Raw genomic sequence first — 20,200 nt, 5'->3', positions numbered from 1 at the left:
GACAAAGCCAGACACGCCAGCACATCTCTTCTTTTGATACAGGGTAGTGTACGTCTCAATTCTAAGATAGATGTGTTGATTCGGTGAATAAGATTGGTCTGCGACTATTTAAAGTCATACTGTAACCTTCAGCATGTGCATCAACGATATCACTTGACTTCTTCAATACAGTCTGATAGCCATGATGAACGCAGACCAGTGTTGATATACTGTCAAGTTTTTACATGTTCCCGGCAGCAACTCTTAGTATTCGAGAAGCATGAATAAGACATGAATATGAAATACACTATGTATGTTGGCAGCCTAACAAACGTCATACATACATGCAACACTAAACTTTTATGATAGGCTACTGCATGGCACATACACATCCTGGTCACAAATATGCTCTTCATAGTTAATAACAGGCAGAACAGTAGTCGAGCCATGCACTCAATCAATAACACATTGTTCAAATGGCAATACATGTGTTGGTTCGCGAGATAGGACATCAGATGCGCGATGAATGGAATTTCAAGAATCGTCTATCAGAAAACGTAGTTGTAGGTTTCAAGGATGTTACAGCCACACACGAAAGACCCTGCCCTCTTTAGGACACTAGCATATATAACAAATATTCTTACCTCTCAAGACTTAGTTGAATGTTAAACACAAATTTGTTGTGCGCAGTAGGCGACTCCTTTGGAATAGGGAACTCAGCCTGAGCTTGCACACAATTGCAACTCTCAAATCTGCCTTTTAATTCTCTGGCTTCTCAGACAATTCTTGTTTTCTCAACTCTTCTCTCCTAATAACCTCCACTGTGCAGAATACCCCAAATTCATGTCCGTCCAGAAAAGTGACGGATGTTTGTCCGTTTTTCTTTTCTTTAAAAAAAAATAATTAAAAGCAGCTCTTTTGCTTTCCCGGTGACGTTCGATGAAAACTCCGCTGCTGCGCTGCCTTTTTTCCTTTGCTAATCAGTGCGGCCTCTCACCGCGCAGTGCGCGTACGGAGCCACTTGCTGGGCGGGGATAAAATAATGAGAGAGAGGCGGAGGATTTCCAGAGGGTTTCGACGTGATTGGATGACTACACCCAGCCAATCATCTGCGTTGAAACAACGGGGCCAGACTGTCTCGGGACAACCCACTTTTCCTCCCGCACAACTGTCGCAAAATGTTTACAATTGTGTAACAGTTTATTTCAGTTTACGTTCGGCACTGCACTGAGAGAAATCAAGGGAACGGGGTTGAACCTCTGATGGATTTTCCCATTGAATGTGCCTTGTAAGGTAGGTGACAATGACGTTAGTTTGTTCGTTAGGTTTGTGCGATTGAACATGTGTAATGTTTTGGAAGCAAACCAGTTAGAATTTCCAAAATGATTGAAAACTCGCTGGATAAAGATGGCTTGCAAAACGCAATGCGACCCTACCTTTCTTGGACCAAAAAATAAGCTTTTGCAGTCAAAGTCGAGGTGACAGTAAAGATTGTATAAAGTGTAGTGTTTATGCCACAGCTATACAATCAGCCAACAGTTGTTGTTGAGCTAGTTGTCTAGAAAACACTTCCTATTTTAGCACCCAAATGTGGAACATCAAAGCTTTACACAACAATAGTCTAGGACTAGTATTGTCGGACTGCTACCTAGTTAGATATGGCACTCAATACAGCGTGAATATTAGTGCGTACTGGTACTCTTGTCTTGCTCCATTAGGCTACTTCAATTTCTTAAACCTATGTCTCTTCATGTCTTTCAGAACCACCCTATCTGCCCCATCCTGTCTACCATGGATCCTGTGGTGTTGAGCTACCAGGACAGCCTCCTGCGACGCTCAGATGTGGCCTTACTGGAAGGACCTCACTGGCTCAACGACCAGGTCATTGGCTTTGCCTTCGAGTACTTCGCCGCTGAGTGCTTCAAGGGGCTGGGAGAGAAGACCGTCTTCATTAGCCCCGAAGTCACTCAGTTCATAAAGTGTGCTTCCTGCCAAGAGGAGCTAGCCCTGTTCCTGGAGCCCCTGGGGCTGGCGGGCAGGCGCTGGGTCTTCCTGGCCGTCAACGACAACTCCAACCAGACCGCCGGCGGCTCCCACTGGAGCCTGCTGCTCTTCAGGCGGGACGGAGGCCATTTTGCCCACTATGACTCCCAGAGCGGGGGAAACTCGGTGCACGCCAGACGCATCGCTGCTAAGCTGGAGCCTTTCCTGGGCGCCGGGAGGAAAGTGGCGTTTGTGGAGGAGCCTTGCCCGTCTCAGCAGAACAGCTATGACTGTGGCATGTATGTTATCTGTAATGCAGAGGCGTTGTGTGAGAGAGCTAAGGTCGAGGGGTCACCGAGGCTCCCTGGCCAGACCATCACCCCAGCTTATATCACACAGAAGAGGGCTGAGTGGTGCAGACTGATCCAGAAACTGGCTAAAGCTTGACTGGCGCCCCCACCCCCTCTTCCTCAGCACTTAGATTGTTGTCACTGTATGCAAAACAGCTAGCTGCAAGTGACCCCTTACAGTACATATCTACAGGAATTTGCTGTAAAACGCTCCTTAATCTATATTATACGACAACTACAAGATAATACCCATCACAGTTGATATGTAAAAAAATAAAATACAAATAGTAATAATTAAGCAATGTTAAATCTTTCAAGCTTCATATGACAATTGATAATATGTATTTAAGATGTCACAGTATGTAAACATTGCACCGGCATGCCTATTAAAAGGGATTTATCCTCATCAACATATTATATTCCCTAGGGGAGTGTTGCAAGATATCTGGAAAATGGAGTAGATGCTTAACTTAAATATAATCTTGTTTTAATTGAATGTGGAAAGTGGTTTACAAGGATTATTGCTCAGGGTCACTTTGAACTATAATTGACAAAGAATGTGCATTTTGTGTTGTTGAATAAACAATAACCTCACTGAAGAAATGTTTTGATGCAAAACATATGTCTTAATGGTGAAATTGTTTCAGTGTAAAACATTAGTTCTGTGAAACCTCTAATTTATTTAGTCCATCTTCCTACAGCATTACTTAGAATGAACCATCCAAGCAACAAGAAAGTGCCATATCTTATAATGGAGATTATATGCATATAATGCAAGAAGTAAATATCATGTTAAGAAGAAGGTGATACAGTATTTTAAATTATAATAAAGCAGAAAGCTCTGAAATCTGACACATGGTTGAATGATTCATGACTTGTTTTTAGTTTATTACCGGCAGATGCTGTGTAGTATATTGAAAGTCTTACTGTGTAGAAGATCTGATGCCAGACTATGGGTCCGATGCAAGTTTTTTGTAACCGATTAATTGACCCCACACCGTTGTGCATTATAACCGCAAAGGGGCCAACAGTCTTGCAGCTACAGTTTGCCACAGCATCATACTTAAACTGCTTTACTATTTCATATACCAGGGTATACAAAACTACCCTACAACCAACATTACACTCCATCCAAAATTACCCCTAGAGCTGCTTACCTCCACTCTTTCTAAAAGTCCTTTGAGACTCAAACCGTTTGTTCCATATTCTATTTTAAAGTTCAAGGCTTCTAGAAACAGGAGAGGAGAAGGGCTATTCCTTACCACAACTGTATCAGTCAATGGCAGAATCTGAGCCTCTATATTTAGGTGTGTGTAGGGCAGCATTCATTTGAGCAGGGCTTACAGTACCTTGACTGTCATCGGTTATGGGCCATGCAGTGAAGTCAAGCTGATACACTGCGGGCCTTTCTCTCTGGTTGTTTGGACATGACATCTCACAACTCATATTACTCCCAAGAAAGGGATTGTGAATGTTCAGATCATGGTTATCTTTTCTGGCACATCGAACCCACCTTGTAACCCAAAACCACTCAGCTCCAATATTGGTGGACATAATCTCTCAGAGCCAGACAGTGTGCCTCTGAATAAACTGTATTGCAATAATTCTAGAATACTGGGGGTGAGATTAGGCCGTCCATTACTGATGTACTAGAGATCACATGTCATCTATCACCTTTGAAATCAATGTGAAGCAGTTTGAGACTTTCCTAAAATGTTTAGGTAAACCTATTTTGCATGGAAAGTGTCAAGTGTATTATCATTGTTGATGTTAATGGAGGACACATACAGTTAAGTCCACCGGTTGCAATGCTGACGAAATTAGAATTCATAGAACAGACAAATCCCCTGAGACCATGGCAATTTGGCTGGGACACCAAAGATGGCTGCCAGTCAAGCCCACCCATCAAGGGCCCTTCATTTGAATGTGAATGTCTGTTGTTTGAATTCTAATGATGTGGCTGTGCCAGCCATGCACTTGGTTGGTTGAGAGAGGGCACCGCCACCATGGCTTCGGCTGAAGATTTATTCCACTTGGACTGGTGCCACCCTGGGTCCTGTGCCTGTCCACACCCGATGGTCATATTTCACCACGAGTACCCAGACGTCTGTCCCATTAAGGTTTATTGCAGTACTGTCCTCATAAAACATACAAGAGCTGTACCACCCGCCACCCTGGAAGCACACTTCATTAGGAGAATGGCGCTCAGCTCTCAGGGTAAAAGAGGAGGTGAAAGAGACAGAGGGGGATTTGCTTGTAAATGAGACAGACAGACACACACACACACACACACACACACACACAAACACAGCCGACTGCCAAATCCCTTCCTAGAACAGACTGGCCCATTTGCCAGTCATCCTGATCTGTGTTGTATGTAATGGATCACAGCATCAGTTCTTCCTGGGAATATATCTTTCCCTCAGTATCTCAGGTGTTTCACATTATCTGTTCCAGGGGGCCCTTTGGCTTGGCGAATGCACTACCTCACACACATGCACATGTTATTACTATTCATATACTCCACATTCAGCTCAGGCACGCATACACACACGCATACTTTACACACACACACACACACACACACACACTGCTGTGAGATGTTTGCCATGAGAAAGCGAACTTACAGCTCTGCATCACATTAGTGTAATAGATGGCAAGTCTACATGCCCCTAAAAGACTCTCTTTGGCCTATTGGTGGAACTGCACAACATCCTGGGAACTGTCTGAGAACATCTTAAACCAACTACAACAACTTGAAACGATTTCAGGTCCATTTACACCAATACAGTGCATTTGGAAAGTGTTTAGACCCCTTCACTTTTTCCACATTTTGTTATGTTACAGCCTTATTCTAAAATGGATTCAATTATTTTTTTTCCCTCAGCAATCTACACACAATACCCCATAATGACAAAGCCAAAACAGGTTTTTAGAAATGTTTGCTAATTTATTAAAAATAAAAAACTGAAATATCACATTTACATAAGCATTCAGACCCTTTACTCAGTACTTTCTTGAAGCACCTTTGGCAGCAATTACAGCCTCAAGTCTTCTTGGGTATGACACTACAAGCTTGGCACACCTGTATTTGGGTAGTTTCTCCCATTCTTCTCTGCAGATCCTCTCAAGCTCTGTCAGGTTGGACGGGGAGCATTGGTGCACAGCTATTTTCTGGTCTCTCCAGAGATGTTCGATCGGGTTCAAGTCCGGGCTCTGGCTGGGCCACTCAAGGACATTCAGAGACTTTTCCCAAAGCCACTCCTGCATTGTCTGGGCTGTGTGCTTAGGGTCATTGTCCTGTTGGAAGGTGAACCTTCGCCCCAGTTTGAGGTCCTGAGCTCTCTGGAGCAGGTTTTCGTCGAGGATCTCTCTGTACTTTGCTCCGTTCATCTTTCCCTTGATCCTGACTAGTCTCCCAGTCCCTGCCGCTGAAAAACATCCCCACAGCATGATGCTGCCACCACCATGCTTCACCGTAGGGATGGTATTGGCCTGGTTTCCTCCAGACGTGACGCTTGGCATTCAGGCTAAAGAGTTCAATCTTGGTTTCATCAGACCAGAGAACCTTCAAACCTTGTTCTCATGGTCTGAGAGTCCTTTAGGTGGCTTTTGGCAAACTCCAAGCGGGTTGTCATGTGCTTTTTACTGAGGAGTGGCTTCCGTCTGGCCACTCTACCATAAAGGCCTGATTGGTGGAGTGCTGCAGAGATGGTTGCCCTTCCGGAAGGTTCTCCCATCTCCACAGACGAACTCTGTCAGAGTGACTATTGGGTTCTTGGTCACCTCCCTGACGTATGACGTTTGAGATACTACAGCAGTGAGCCACCGAGCAACCTAGACCCTACAGTACATCTCTATATTTAGCCTTAGCTTAGTGAACACAGATCTCTCCCTTTGCACATTCGTTGGTACTGTATGTCATTGTGTCATAGCACTGGAGCCAGGGTCACATCACACCATCAAAGTAAGTAACACCAGCTATGGTAGCTGTCTGACCGTAGACCTAGCAGTCTAGACAGTCAACACACTGTCAGTTAGTGTGTCAGTCTGGATACTGTAGCCTTGGAGAGATGAGTGTTGATACATCACCACTACCAGTACCACGCTGGTCCAGTCCTGCTCCTCTGGGTATAACAGTGTAACAGCGTTGAGTAGGTCAGTCAGTGCATTCGCGCATGAACACACACCACTAATGCTCTTTCCCTGTCAACACTCTACTAGCATCGACGCTAGCATTAGGCCAAACATGGATTCAGCATTACAGCTGCTGCCTGCCAGAGTAAGAAGTAAAGCAGTATTACTATTCGACCTCCAACCCCCATTTTGAAAGATGTCCTTTCCCCACGTGTCTGTTGAGATCCATTTCCATCTGTTTCGTATCTATGATTCGAGAAGAAAGAGGGTAATGATGGTACAGTAGCTGTGTGGGGTGAAGGCCAATAGCCACTCAAATCTTCACCCATGATACTGATCTGTCGCCAAATGGCTAGAGGAGAGAGAGAGAGAGAGAAGAGTACAGAGGAAAGTTAATTGACCTTCCTTTACCTTCCACATCAGGAGGTCCAGACTGAGTGTGGTCTAGGGGGGATGCCTATGACTCAAGGTCAAGTTGACCTCTTTATCTGGCAGCCATGCAAATCGCCCCCTGGATACACACCACCCAAGGTCATGGTACCTCACGCAATGGCCTAGTTTCAACATTACATGAGGTTGAATCACAACAGCTGTTTATGAAGGTGATCCGTGTGTTAATATCTGGCAATCTGGGATTCAAATATGTTTTCTGAGGGACAGGGCTGGAGAAGTAACCACTCTCAAAATGATAGTTTTAACCATGATAGTTTTAACACTATACAGTGTTTGATTTCATTGTTAACAAGCTTATATTTTGGGTTCTGATGGGGTAAAACAGTTGAACTAAGCTCATGAGGCATATATAAGCTATATTCTTCAAGAATCAATGGCTATAGTATATAATTAATTTAAAAGTTGTGTTGCATTTCTTTTTTCTTGTAAGCAAATATGAAATCAAGGCATTCCATTTCATCGCAACATTTGGCCTTCTGATATCATACAAAATTCAATCTAATTTTGTGAGGGTTTACCGTGGGGAATTACAGATCATATTCTTTCCCTGTGTGATGTGGATTCATAGTCATGCAACCAAGAGCCTGAGTCCTCTGAGGAACATTCCTGAACAGACACAACATGCCTCCTATAGGAGTAATGGGCTTGTCTCAGCTGTAGGCTGTCTGGCCATCTGCTTTAACCTGACCTCTCCCTCTCCACACATAAGCACACAGGCACACACGTGCACACAGACACAGACACACAGATGATGATGAATGATGAATTTAATAGAAAAGGATTACGCTTAAAAAATACTTCCTAATTGTTGTTCTGGTCTCATCAAAGGCCCCTGGGCTTAAGTGTAGCCTATATTAGCCTTGCCTATCAACACTGTGAGCTAGTCTGTTCAGTGACTGGCTAATTAGCTGGGAGCATTCCTGACATAGTTCAAGAGAGTGTCAGGGCACGACTACTGGAACCTCTTAACCAGGTGTCCCTCTTTAGCCACTTACCACCGGACTGTGGGAACCAGCCTGTCATCTGTCAGTCACTTTGGGTTGTCACTGTAATGAGCTGCAGTGGTCTGTCGAGGGCTCACACCTTTTGATAACTATGGTTTGTATCTTCAAAAGATTGTGAAATGGCCCATGGTGTTAAAGCTTCCTGAATAAAGGTCAAGTTAATGGTAAATCAATATTCATCAAAGTCATGATAAATTGAGTGTAAATAGATGAATTAATCTATTTTAATTCATTAGAAATATGCTTTCATGTATTCAAATGACTGGTATACAGTACATACGTGAAGTGGAACATCACAGGAGAGACTTCAACAAGCGTGCAACGCTGTAACACTGACATGATGAAACAAATATTTGGCTGTCAAACTTGGTTGATTGGATCGATTCAATGTTAGATTGATAGATAGACAGAATGGATGGACAAATGAAAGAGAGGGTGGATAGATGGAGAGAGGGGAGGTTTAGAAATATCAAAACAATTAAGAGGTTAATCAGTATTCACTCAGTATACTGAGTGAATCAGTAGTGACTGGTGAATGGATGATGGCCAGGTAGTTGAAAGGTTAGATAGACTGTGATTCCTCCAACCATGCTATATGTTTCTCTCCCTCCTACACAGATTAGGCCAAGGCTGTTGAACCAATCATCCAGACCTCTTACTCATCTCCCTCCCTCCTCTCCCTCCCCGCACTGCCTCACACCAATCGGATGAAGCCATTTAAGCTGCTCGTGTTCCACAACCTCTCTCCATTGGCCACTCACGTAGTGTCACTGAAGCCACCTGACTGGCCATTTCAGCCACCGAGTGTCCAGTTGCCAGAGAGGCCACTGCAGGCACATCTACGGTCCCTAAAGAGGATCTGACAGCTTATGAAAATCTCCCCTCAGTGCTGCTTCCAAGCTTGCCATGCGGCCATGAAAATGTCTACATACTGTCACTGAAGACAGGAGAGATCAGGCTGCCACAGAGGACACGACAGGCATATCCACAGCATGTAAAGATACAGCAACCTATTAAAATCCTCACCCACTGCTGTCTCCAAGCCTGCAGCATGAATCGAATCTCACAATTGCAGCAAACAGCCATTAGAGACAGTAGAGGGCTCTAATGAGTGTTCAGTTTCCACCGAGGTCACTGCAAGCACATCTACTGTCCATCGAGAGGATGGGTCAGCTGAGGAAAAACTTACCCCAAAATGTCAGCCCTTTGGCCATAATGACACCCTGATGGAGCCACAGACAACAGCAGAGAGATCTACAGAGTGCACATCTACTGTCAACAGAGAGGATCTGCAGGTCATTACAAGTCCTCCTCCAACACTGCCTCCAGCTCCAAGCCAGCCACACAACCATAATGACACTCTCAAGCAGTCACAGCATGCCCCAGAGGGTGCCCCAGAGGTTGCTCAAGAGAGTGGTCCAGAGGCTGCTCCAGAGGGTGGTCCAGAGGCTGCTCCAGAGGCTCTCCAGAGGGTGCTCCTGACCAGAGGCTTCTCCAGAGGGTGCTCCTGACCAGAGGCTGCTCCAGAGGGTGCTCCTGACCAGAGGCTGCTCCAGAGGGTGCCCCAGCGGGTGCCTTCAGAATGCTCAGTGATCACCAATCACTGCATCCAACCATCCCCAGGGAGGACACATCAGCCCTTAACAGTCCTTCCCTGTCACGACCTCCAAGCCTGCCATGTACAACAATAACCACAAGCTGCTACAGCAGACAACAAGGGCCGCCAGCGAGGAGGTGGACCTCTGCCCTCACCCTCACCAGCTGATCCCTGATGTCTTCTGCCCTCTGCCAACACGCATGGATGAGCCCCACACAATCCTGCTCTGTTTGACAACTAAGCCGCCAGTCAAAGTGAGGGGCACCATATGCACGTCTGAGGATCCTGAATCCCCCAGTCCCTGGAGCTTTGTTCAGGCAAAGGTGAGTGTTTCTACTCTACTTTCTACTGTTCCGTGCTCAGTGTATGTATGGAGTAAATTCTTCTTATTCCTAATGTGGATGTCAGTAAATACAGTGCGTGTTAGTGTGTTAGATTGCATTCATGTTCTTTTATCATTTGGTATTTAAAAAATCTCTTTGACTTTTTATTCAACTGCATATCATTATCTACATTTGGTCAATGTCTCCCCATTAGGATATTTGGCTGATGAGAGAAATTGAGAGTGAGGAGGGGAGAAAGGAGGAGGAGAGTAAGGACTGTGAGAGTAGGGACCAACAGAAGAGAGGGGGAATTAAAAAGGAGAGAGAGAGAGATAGAGAGAGTCAATTCCCAGAGTTCTAATGTAATGCTTCATGAGCCTTTAGGACATTATTGAACTTTGATGGACAGTTGGATATGCATTTAATAAAATACAAATCAATTATTTGTTTAAAGTTATGCTATATATGTGTACAGTACTATGGAAAGCAAATGCAATGTTTAGAAATGGCCCCTGTGACTTACATGGGTTGGGTTCAGTGCATGTCTCTACCTTGTGGCAAGAACAGGGACTGCAGTTTTATTCCAGGCAGCTACAGTACAATACAACACACTGGTATGTTGAGGTGCTGGCATTTTACACATAAAAACATTCTGCAATATAAAAGGCATGTAGTGGCTTTGTTTTCAACATTCTATTTACTTTTTTAAACACCTTTACTGAGGAAGGTTCCAACATGTTTTCCAGAGATAGACATAGAGATAGGGCATGTTCTTGATTGCAATGATATTATATATTATTATATAAATATGATATATATTTATTTTCCAATACGTACAAATGTCCAGTTTGTCACACAGTTCCAGTGGTAAAGCAAGCATGGTCCAGTTAAGTATTTCAATAGATTGCAATGATGATAATGGAAAACAACAAACTCAAAAAGGTAGATCAATGGCAAAGGAACATATCTTCAATGAAATAGAAGATCAAATGGTATAAATGAAAGTGTGATACGTAGGAGACTGTATCTTTAGGCGTCTTCTTATAGCAGGCTTCCAAACACCTGTTTAATTAATTACCACCTAACACCCTTTAATTATGCACTTTTCTACTGGTGGCACCCATAGAGATGCATAGAGTAGGCACCTGCTGTCTTTCCCACTCATTGCATTTGAGACAGCATAAGGGGCGCCATGTTGTCAAGTAGGGTGTGACAACCTATGAGTTGGGAAGGCATCAGCCAGTCGGATCAGCGCATGGTCTTCTTCTTCTATAGGTTTATGTATAGATTGTAAATGGCTTTCAGGTGCATGATGCCATCTACTGATGCCATTAAATGCCAATAAAACATTGTAGCTGAGTTGACACTACACACAGCAGGTGGCAGTGAATCAGCAACGTTTGATTTACGCCCACTCAAATCACAGAACATTCACTTACATGGTGCTCTCCATATAATCACAGTAATTTAATGACTGCGCATCTATGACTGCGCCCTCTAGAGTTTATAACTCTATGGTGTAATCCAGGTAACCACTGGGTGTCACAATAACCATAGAGGACTTGCATAAGCAATTCTTACAATAAATAAATAAATTCTTACAATAAATATTTTCAATTTATACAATAACACATCCACAAATAATATAGCCTTAGAAAAGCTATAATGTCTCAAACTAGGCAGGTTATAGGCAGCTTGACTCATTTACTTACTCTATACAGAGCAGATGTTGTCAACATCATGTGGAGACATTTCTTCTGTGTTGACTTAAAATAAAGTAACAACACAACGGAAGGATCAAATGGCTGTTTATTACAAACTGTCAAAGTCATGCCATACAGATATATTGTGTGTTGTCATAGAGTTTTATCGTATTGTGTGTTGTTCAGCAATGCTCTCAGAGAACATGTGCAGGATAAGCGTCCTATTGTATACTTGATTTGACTTTAAATGTTCCTCAACAATATTACTTAATAACGGTACTCAAAGTGGGGTGTATTGTTCTTAATAATTACTAATAATGCTTTCAAGTAGATAGAGTAACCACAAAACATTCATGTCAGTCAATGACCTTCTGATTATACGTGGCTAACTTCATTGTTTCATGTCCTTTGACAGTGTTTGTAACTGTATGTTGACCAAGCGCTCCTTTGACACTCATGTGTATGGCAAAAGGTGGCCAACAATACAAAGCTGTAAACTTGCATTCTAACAAAGGAATGAAAAATGAGAGATGTTAAACAAAATATATTTCTGACATGAAAATGTGCCACCTTACCTATTTTGGTTAATATACTGATGGTGTAACAACAGTTAAAGGACAAAGACAACATAAAAAAGTCAGTCTAGGCTGAATATATGTTACATCATTGCATTGCACGCTATGTACCAAGAATACCTTACCATTTAGAATGGCAGCATATGGGGACCTCATTCATGATAATGTACATTCATTTGAAATGTGGACAGACCTTCAAAAGTGCATTTTGCAGCCCTTTATAAAGGCTACAGCATATCATACTGTATTTCAAAAGTGTAAGTGCATCACAATTAACCATGCCAGTCCTTGAGAGCACAATATACACAATATGTAGATTGTCGTTAGATAAAAGCTTTTTTGTCTTGGTTCTTTAAAGGTAATTCCTGGTTGAGTTGACAGGAAAAAAACTGTTGACTCCAAATGGCAGGAAATCTTCAATGAAAACCATCCAACCAATCCTTGCACTGCTTCCTCAATCCATCCACCAACCACTCCCAGCCTTCTTAACCAATCCTGAGCTTTTTCAGTTCACCCACAATTGGTTTGTGTCATCTACTTGCTCTTAGACCAGTATAAGAGGTCTTGGTAAACTGCAATGTCTGTCAGCTAAAACAATAGGAGGAGCGGGTAAAGGGATAGCCCATACTACAGTATACTACTGTAATACTACAGTGTAATAGATTCATAAATAAATAGAGTCTGTTTGCATAGTCTGGAGGTGATCACAGAGAGGGATGTGTCTGTACAGGGCAGTCGGAGGAAGTTGCTCATAGACACTGACCTAAGGTCAGCTTCGCATCTTTCCCCAATTAATGGTTAAAGGTTCTTGCGGCAATGGGTAAAGCTGATTCTAGATATTTGCCAATGGGCGACTGCCACCTGAAGTCTGTAATGGGTAGAACATGGCTGTGTGGTTCACAGTGGACAGCAGCAGTTACCTGGGGAACAGATATCAAAACAGAGTTCAATCGTCAGTCAAATAGTTTTCCCTCTACCGAAATTGGAGAATGTGTTATGAATTTGGTGTTTGTTTTGCAACAGTAGAAAAGGAGGAAACAGATTTTAATTTTGTAGGAAGTTTCTGATTTGGTTTCCTGTCATACAGTATGTACAGCAGTGGAGGCTGGTGGAGGTAGAAATCGGAGGACGGGCTCATTGTAATGCATGGAACGGAATAAGGAACGGTATCAAACACTCTGATTTCTGCCTCCACCAGCCTTCCCTGATGTACAGTATCTGTAGTTAGTGAGTACAGCAGGCTGTGCTTTCACCTCTCTCTGAGGGGCAGTGTGGGGTTACTGAGGAAGGACAGCTGCTGCTCCAGACTACACACACGGAATGCCAGGTAACACGAAGACAGGATCAGGAGGATGATACTTGGGTGTAGAGAAGAGTGGAGGGGGAATGAGAGAAAAAAAGGAGAGTAAGACATACGTTGATAGTTATCTATACATGTATATCTGACTGGGACCAGTACAAAATGAGCAAATTACCAATTGATGAGACTTACTGTGATGGCTAGAACTGAAAGACTACTGTATTTCCATGTTTGTACTCTAGATGGCAATATTACACCTTTTTATTTAGGGAGACTTTTCGTGGCTTTCGGAAAAACATCTCTCCCATAATACAAAATCATGCTACTTTTGTCCAGCACGACTTCAGGATAATCTATAGATTAATCTGACTCTATAATGATCATAATCAGAATGATATGATTGTTGATATGAGGCAGCTGGTGGGAAGATAGGCTGGTCCATACTCACAGTAGGATGAAGAACTTGAGCAACTGGTATTCCATCTGACCCAGCTCTGGTACAGACTCTGCCAGTAGAATCGTCTCTGTCTCCAGTCTCTGCTCTGCACATTAGACACGGTACATGATAAAGATGAGAATATAGCTATCATATCTGTTTAGGTGGGTCAGAGGTTTTATTTGCACTACCAAACCCAGGTTTTTCAACTCTTATGCAACTCCACATCATTACACACACATCTAAAACAAACATCAAGCATAGACAAAAGAGCAGGCGTTGATGTGGGTGAAGGTTAAAAGAAATTACAAAACCTCCATGAGTGCATTCATATCAGTGAGACCTTGTACATAGCCTCCAGGTACAGTACATGATGCTTGGCCCACAAAGTGATGTTACTGTTCACATAACAGGGCAGTTTTGATTGGAAAGTACATGCTGAAATCTCCATTTAAGGCATAATCCCATATTGCATAAGAGAGGCAGGCCTGTCCCATGAGAGAGAGCTCTCCCTCCCTGTTAATCTCTTTCTCTCTCTCAAACACAAACACAAACACACACACACACACACACACACACACACACACACACACACACACACACACACATACACACACACATACACACACATACACACACACACACACTCACACACAAACACTCACACACAAACACAAACACAAACACACACAAACACACACACACACACACACACACACACACACACACACACACACACACACACACACACACACACACCCAGGGATTTGACATGTGACTGCACACAAACATGAATGACTATGACCACTGTGGCTAGGGGGTCAACAATGCTGACCCTACAATCACTTAATGGATCACTGCTTATCAAAGCTAACCTCATAATTAAGCCTCACAAGACAGGGCTGATACTGAATAATGAGCTGATCTGATGCATGCAACTCATGAGAAATGCCATGTGGGTTCCACTATGCTATTTTCATCTACCAAAGCATTTAAGATCAATGGTATCTTCACAAGGATGGAGGAATGCAAGTACTGTTCAGATTACTCTTGGTGATTAGGACCATACCCTCATTTGATATCCCTACCTCATATGTTCCCTCAAATCTACCATGGACATCAGTGCATGGCTCAAACACAAGTCTGAATTACACTGGTGTGTCTCTGGTTGAAGATTCATCCTCCTCCTCACCTTCCATTGGCTGGTCTGTCTGGAAGGGCGTGTCCACAGCACTGAGACTGTTACTAGAGTTCCCTAGAAGGTCTGGTAGGGAGGAGGAGACAGATGCCACCGAGGGTTTCCGACGCCACTTTAACACTGGAGGGTACTCATCCACCGCTGGAAACTCATCCGGGACTGGGAACTCATCCTGGACAAGGAGAGAAATGGATAGTTGAGCATGTTTCATTATATCATTGAGAAAAGATGAATAACACAGTTATGTGTTGAGGGCCACCATCTCATCTGCAAGGCAGCACTTCATACAGGGTGACTCTACAGAGATACTTATGAATGCATCCCGGACTCAGAAGAAAGTCCATTCAGAAAGACAATCAGAGACAACCAACTATTTATTACTTGCATTCTCTTCCTCAGAAGAGGAAGTAATTTTTTATGGTTGTTTGTATGTGCAGGTCATGGACACTGGAGACCTGTGTCATCGTAGTATGACATCATCTCCAGATAAGATTACTATGAACACTATGATAGAAACTCATTGAGATACAGACATTGATTGATAAATGAAAACATAAGAAAACAAATCTTTGTCAAAACCATTTGGCCAGTAACTCAATAAATACAGTTTGTACTGTATCATATCGCCTACGTACTGTAACACAAAAACACTAATCTCTGTACGTTGGCCCAGGCTTGTGTACAGTACGTTTGGTCAATATTATGACCCATACAGTAAGTTACAGTGAGTAGCAGAGGGCTGGAGTCCAAGGCCTTACCAGAGATAAGGAGCTAGGCTCCTCCATGTACTGCTTTAGGCTCAGACTCTTCTTACCATTGACCTGTTGAAGGGAAATATGAGAGACAGGTTAACCGTTAACCCCTTCCAAAGGTTGCAGAATTAGGTTGCTGTTAAACATTCTGATTGGTTTCATGCTTCCAATTAAAAGACCCAATATGACATATCACTTTACATTATTCATTGAAAATGGTAACTATTTCAGTGTGATTCCTGTCAGTTGCTTTTGTCTGTTATCCACATTGCTTGTTGAATCTAGGTTGTGCTTATGTCTTAAGGGTTTATATCAACTTTGTTATTATTTTCTTTTGTCCATTCATATATGTTAGATCTGTGTGATTGACAGCTGTCAATAAATGAAAATGTTGGATTGTAGCTGGCCTGGTTGGATGGTTTATTTAGTAAGTCTGAATCCATTTTTAGTGCATATTTTGAATGTTCTGCTCGATAGCTAGCTGTGTGGCTATGGAGTGGCTAGCTAAACTACTCTTCAACCGATTCTTTTCTTGACGTCAAAGCCACAATGTATTGTTGGTATATGAGTTTTTGATTAATTTAATTCAAACCGCAAAAACAGAGCAATGTATGCAAGCCATACACACTGGAAATATACTGGAAAATACGAGATGACAAGTGAACCTCTTCCATGAAGTCAGCTGATTTACAGTACACAGAGCTCTCAATGTCAATGTTCATCCCAGTAATTCTATATGTGCTCGATATAGAAATGTTCACAAACAAACCAATATGAGAATATATAAGATGAACAATGATCCATTGACTGACTGTAGGGTCAGCGTTGTTGACCCTAGCCACAGTGGTCATGATCATCTATTCATGTTAATGATAAGTCACATGTCAAATCCGTGGATGTGTGTGTTTGCTTGTGTGTGTGTGTGTGTGTGTATTTTCTAACCTGGAGGTGTGTGCAGATCCTGCGGAGCACATCATACACACTGTCCCTGGACAGCAGAGACACAAACACATACTGCAGGACAGGGAGAGGGAGAGAGAGAGAGAGAGAGAGAGAGAACATTATGCAATGTTGATGCTGATGCAATATTGCATGTACATGCACACATCAAGGGCAAGGGAAGGGAAACAGACCCATTATGGTCACATACCTACATAAAGTAATCCTACTCCCATAACTCAGCATAGGAGTAGGGATGCACACATTAACCAGTTAAACATGTCCAAAATGTAAAAAATACAAACGCATGAGCTGGTAGGCTGGCCTTTAGGACCATGCGGAGGCTGGTTCAGCTGCTACAGCTGCTGGAAAATACACTGTCTGTTTACCCCAGTAACTCTTTGGTTTATCTCAGGGCTGAAGCTTAATCTTAAAGGTAGACTTTGGGATATGACGCCCGTGAAAACAGAGCAACTTTCAGCAAATATATTGGAATGAATAAGAGCGAACGAGAGTCTCCACTCGTTTCACTTTCACTTTCTTTTTTTCCACGTCCCTCGGTTTGTTCTTATTTGGTGTCATTTCTCCGAAAAGTAAACAGCTGCCTGGATGAGAACCCTAGGCCTTGTCTAAACTTGACACTTAAATCAGACTTCCGTTATCCGAATATGATGATCAGATCACAATCCGATTACAGTATGTGCGTTTACATAAATAAATGTGTCTCTTAATGATCTTCCGTGTCCACATTGTGTCCGCATATTTCTCTCGCATCGCTGTATTTAGTTACTGTATGTGCTTTCCGTGGCATGATTGCCTCTAGACTGGATAGAAATCGGAATAGAATGCGAGCTCGTCCACCTTGTGAGGAGGTGAGCTCGACCCGAACACAGTCAGGCCACAATGTAAACACAATGGCAACGCAATGTAAACACAATGTGACTTTAGCGCATCGAGACCTGTACAGTTGTATGCAATCATCTTATTCAGATGACAGCATTTATGATTTAAGTGTCAAATGTAGACGAGGGCAAGGATATTTGAATTATACTGGAGACGCTCAACAAAACTGTTGATGCCTGGGCTCTGTCCCGACACGCTCTCTTCTCCAGTCTGTTGCATCTCCATTTTTGCCCCGCTCCTTATTGCTATGACGTCATATCCCAGTCTACCTTTAATATTTTTTCTGAATTTAAAGAATATCTCCATGATTCGCTCATACTTTTCTGCATGTTTGGTCAAATCATTCGTTCCTTTCAACGGGAGAGAAACCTACTGTATTGGCGGACATTTCAACAATTAGTCAGCAGTTAACCGATTAACTGTTAATCATTAACATCCCAACATAGGAGATAATCCTACTAGGAATAACAGAGATTAAAGACCTTAATCTAGGGCACTGAGAGACATTTCAATTCATATATTTTAATACTCAACAGAGACTACAGTACACTCTAAATCCCCACTCTTTCATAAATCGTTCTAAACGAGAGAGTGTATGTGCCCCTGCATCACTATCCATTCCCAGACAGATGACAGCTGTAAAAGACCATAAACCCATAATACAGTCGGTAATAAGGAATAGTAAACTGGAAAGACATCATAACCCATGTTACTTTGAAATTTCCTGTTCCTATTCCATTCAGCAAAACAAATGGAAACTATGTTTGCTTCACTACACCCACATGCAATGATGAAAAAGAATAAGCTTAACCATGAAGCTTGGTCAATGAAAATAACTGTCACCCTCACACTGAAAGAAACAAGGAGGGTTAACAAGACCAAAATAGACATGACCTTGACATCCTTTCATTACTGCTAAAGCATGCTCTGCCTCGCATTCTCATAGTTTAGCATGTTAGCATAACACACTGTTGTTGCTTTTCCGCCTGTGATGGATGGAAAATAGCTGCCATGTTACGCTAATGGACATTAGCAGTGTTTAAATTTACAGTAGACAGGGGCACTACGACGCAAATGCTCACCTTCTGACTGGTGTCTGTGGTAATAGCTAGGCCGTTGGGTACCAAGCCTGCTGTTCTGTGCTTCTTCACCAGCCTCACAGAGACCACAGGGATAGCAACCTAGTAGACGTGGAAACAGGGGGGAAACCATTCAATCAATCAACCTGACAGAATAAACAACTGTTTACATACTTATGTACTGTATGGTGGTGAATGTAGGGAGAGAGTGAGAGAGAGAGAGAGAGAGACAGAGACACATACACACAGACACAGACACAGACACAGACACAGAGACACACACACACACACACACACACACACACACACACAGACAGACACACACACACACACACGCTGGGACCATATATACTGAAAAATGTACTGCAATGTAAATTGCTTTGGATAAAAGCGTCAGCTAAATGGCACATATTATATTAACGCACGCACGCACGCACGCACGCACGCATCCCTGTCTGTCTGTCTTGTCTGTCTGTCTATCTGTCTGTTTGTCTGTCAGGTGCTCCTCACCTTGATATCTTTGCCAAAGAGGTTGGCATAGAAACACAACCAGTTTCTGGAAATGTAAAGACGGCCCTGCAGGAGGATATCACGCAGGAGGGCGCACGAGTAGACTGAGGGAGGGGAGACATTAGTTAACACACAAGAGTACATGGAGGATTTAACAGAGTTGATAGCAAAAGTGGCTAACTCAAGATCAGTGAATTGTAAGCTATTTCATAGCAATTCCAAATAGTTACATCATGTTTGACTTGACCTAGACAGATTTGGAAGAGGTTGAATGAAGTGAGTAGCATTTACACAATGTCTTAAAAAGTTCTACCATAAAAGTGTAAACAGGAAAGAAATGCCCTTTACAAGAACTCCCACCATACAGCTTCCTGTGTGAAAACTGAGGCGGTCCAGTGACATTCTCAAAAGTGGCAATAACAGATCATAGTCATGTACATAAATTGCTTGGCAATTTAACATTTTGATCGAGGATCTCCTTGTTGTGGTTGTTTTTCTTGATTATGTTTTATAATGTTATAATTGTGTATGATGTACAGTATGGTAAAAGAAACCTTGTTCTGAATTGGACTCCCTGCCAAAACAAAGGCTAAATAGAAAAACAAAAAACATAACCACAGCACAAATGCTGCAGTGGCTAGCAAGCTTGGCCTAAAGCATAGGCTATAGAGAGGCTTGCCATTTAGCCTGAAATGAGCAAACACAGCATACAGACAGGCTCCAGTAGACAGACAGGCTCCAGTAGCTAGCATGTTAGCCTGAAGTAAGGAAACACATTAGAAAAAGATGCTGTCAGTGCTGTTGCTACAGTAGCATGTTAGCCTGAGTGTTGACAGTACCTTTCATGAGGATCTCCTCCTTGGGCACGCTCTGGAACAATTTGTGGTACTGGGAGTTGTACTTGCTGACGGTCTGCGCAGAGGGACAGGGGAGAGTCATGAGAAGCTCCTTTGCTGGCCTCCCCGCCTGTACACCGGCT

General features: G+C 42.8%; 3 protein-coding genes across 12 annotated transcripts in view; 1 reads left to right on the top strand and 2 right to left on the bottom strand.

Moving 5' to 3' along the window:
• The window catches only part of myo9aa (myosin IXAa), a 95,743-nt gene extending 94,782 nt beyond the window's left edge, over positions 1-961 (bottom strand). For all 9 annotated transcript variants that reach the window (XM_083680625.1, XM_083680627.1, XM_083680626.1 and 6 more), the window contains exon 1: positions 624-961. The gene's annotated coding sequence lies outside the window, so the exon portion shown is untranslated. The remainder of the gene's footprint in view (positions 1-623) is intronic.
• Positions 962-1,193: 232 nt separating this feature from the next.
• On the top strand, positions 1,194-3,148 carry senp8 (SUMO peptidase family member, NEDD8 specific). The gene is made up of 2 exons (XM_083681050.1): positions 1,194-1,272; positions 1,741-3,148. The coding sequence occupies exon 2, from the start codon at positions 1,771-1,773 to the stop codon at positions 2,407-2,409; it is 639 nt and encodes a 212-aa protein (XP_083537176.1). The 5' UTR covers positions 1,194-1,272; positions 1,741-1,770; the 3' UTR covers positions 2,410-3,148.
• An 8,362-nt stretch (positions 3,149-11,510) lies between these two features.
• Positions 11,511-20,200, bottom strand: part of gramd2aa (GRAM domain containing 2Aa) — a gene marked incomplete at its 3' end in the record, with an annotated part of 15,328 nt that continues 6,638 nt past the window's right edge. Inside the window, exons 1-9 of one of the 2 annotated variants that reach the window (XM_083679938.1) lie at positions 20,061-20,200; positions 19,222-19,325; positions 18,715-18,813; positions 16,733-16,804; positions 15,797-15,859; positions 15,033-15,210; positions 13,853-13,946; positions 13,358-13,462; positions 11,511-13,024 (exon numbers count right to left, since the gene is read on the bottom strand). The exon at positions 20,061-20,200 is cut by the window's right edge and continues 365 nt beyond it. In XM_083679938.1, the coding sequence (XP_083536064.1) occupies positions 13,021-13,024; positions 13,358-13,462; positions 13,853-13,946; positions 15,033-15,210; positions 15,797-15,859; positions 16,733-16,804; positions 18,715-18,813; positions 19,222-19,325; positions 20,061-20,200 (859 nt within the window). Of the gene's footprint in view, positions 13,025-13,353; positions 13,463-13,852; positions 13,947-15,032; positions 15,211-15,796; positions 15,860-16,732; positions 16,805-18,714; positions 18,814-19,221; positions 19,326-20,060 lie in introns of those variants that run through there. The other variant, XM_083679939.1, reaches the window with a different exon arrangement.

Source organism: Argentina silus (genome assembly GCF_951799395.1).
Source record: "Argentina silus genome assembly, chromosome: 11".
Taxonomy (NCBI): Eukaryota; Metazoa; Chordata; class Actinopteri; order Argentiniformes; family Argentinidae; genus Argentina; species Argentina silus.
Note: the sequence above shows the minus strand (reverse complement) of the source record. Positions and strands in the feature narration are given on the sequence as shown.

Bases quoted from the DNA above. Each gene is read 5' to 3' on its own strand.
- senp8 (XM_083681050.1), top strand. From the start codon at position 1,771: ATGGATCCTGTGGTGTTGAGCTACCAGGACAGCCTCCTGCGACGCTCA.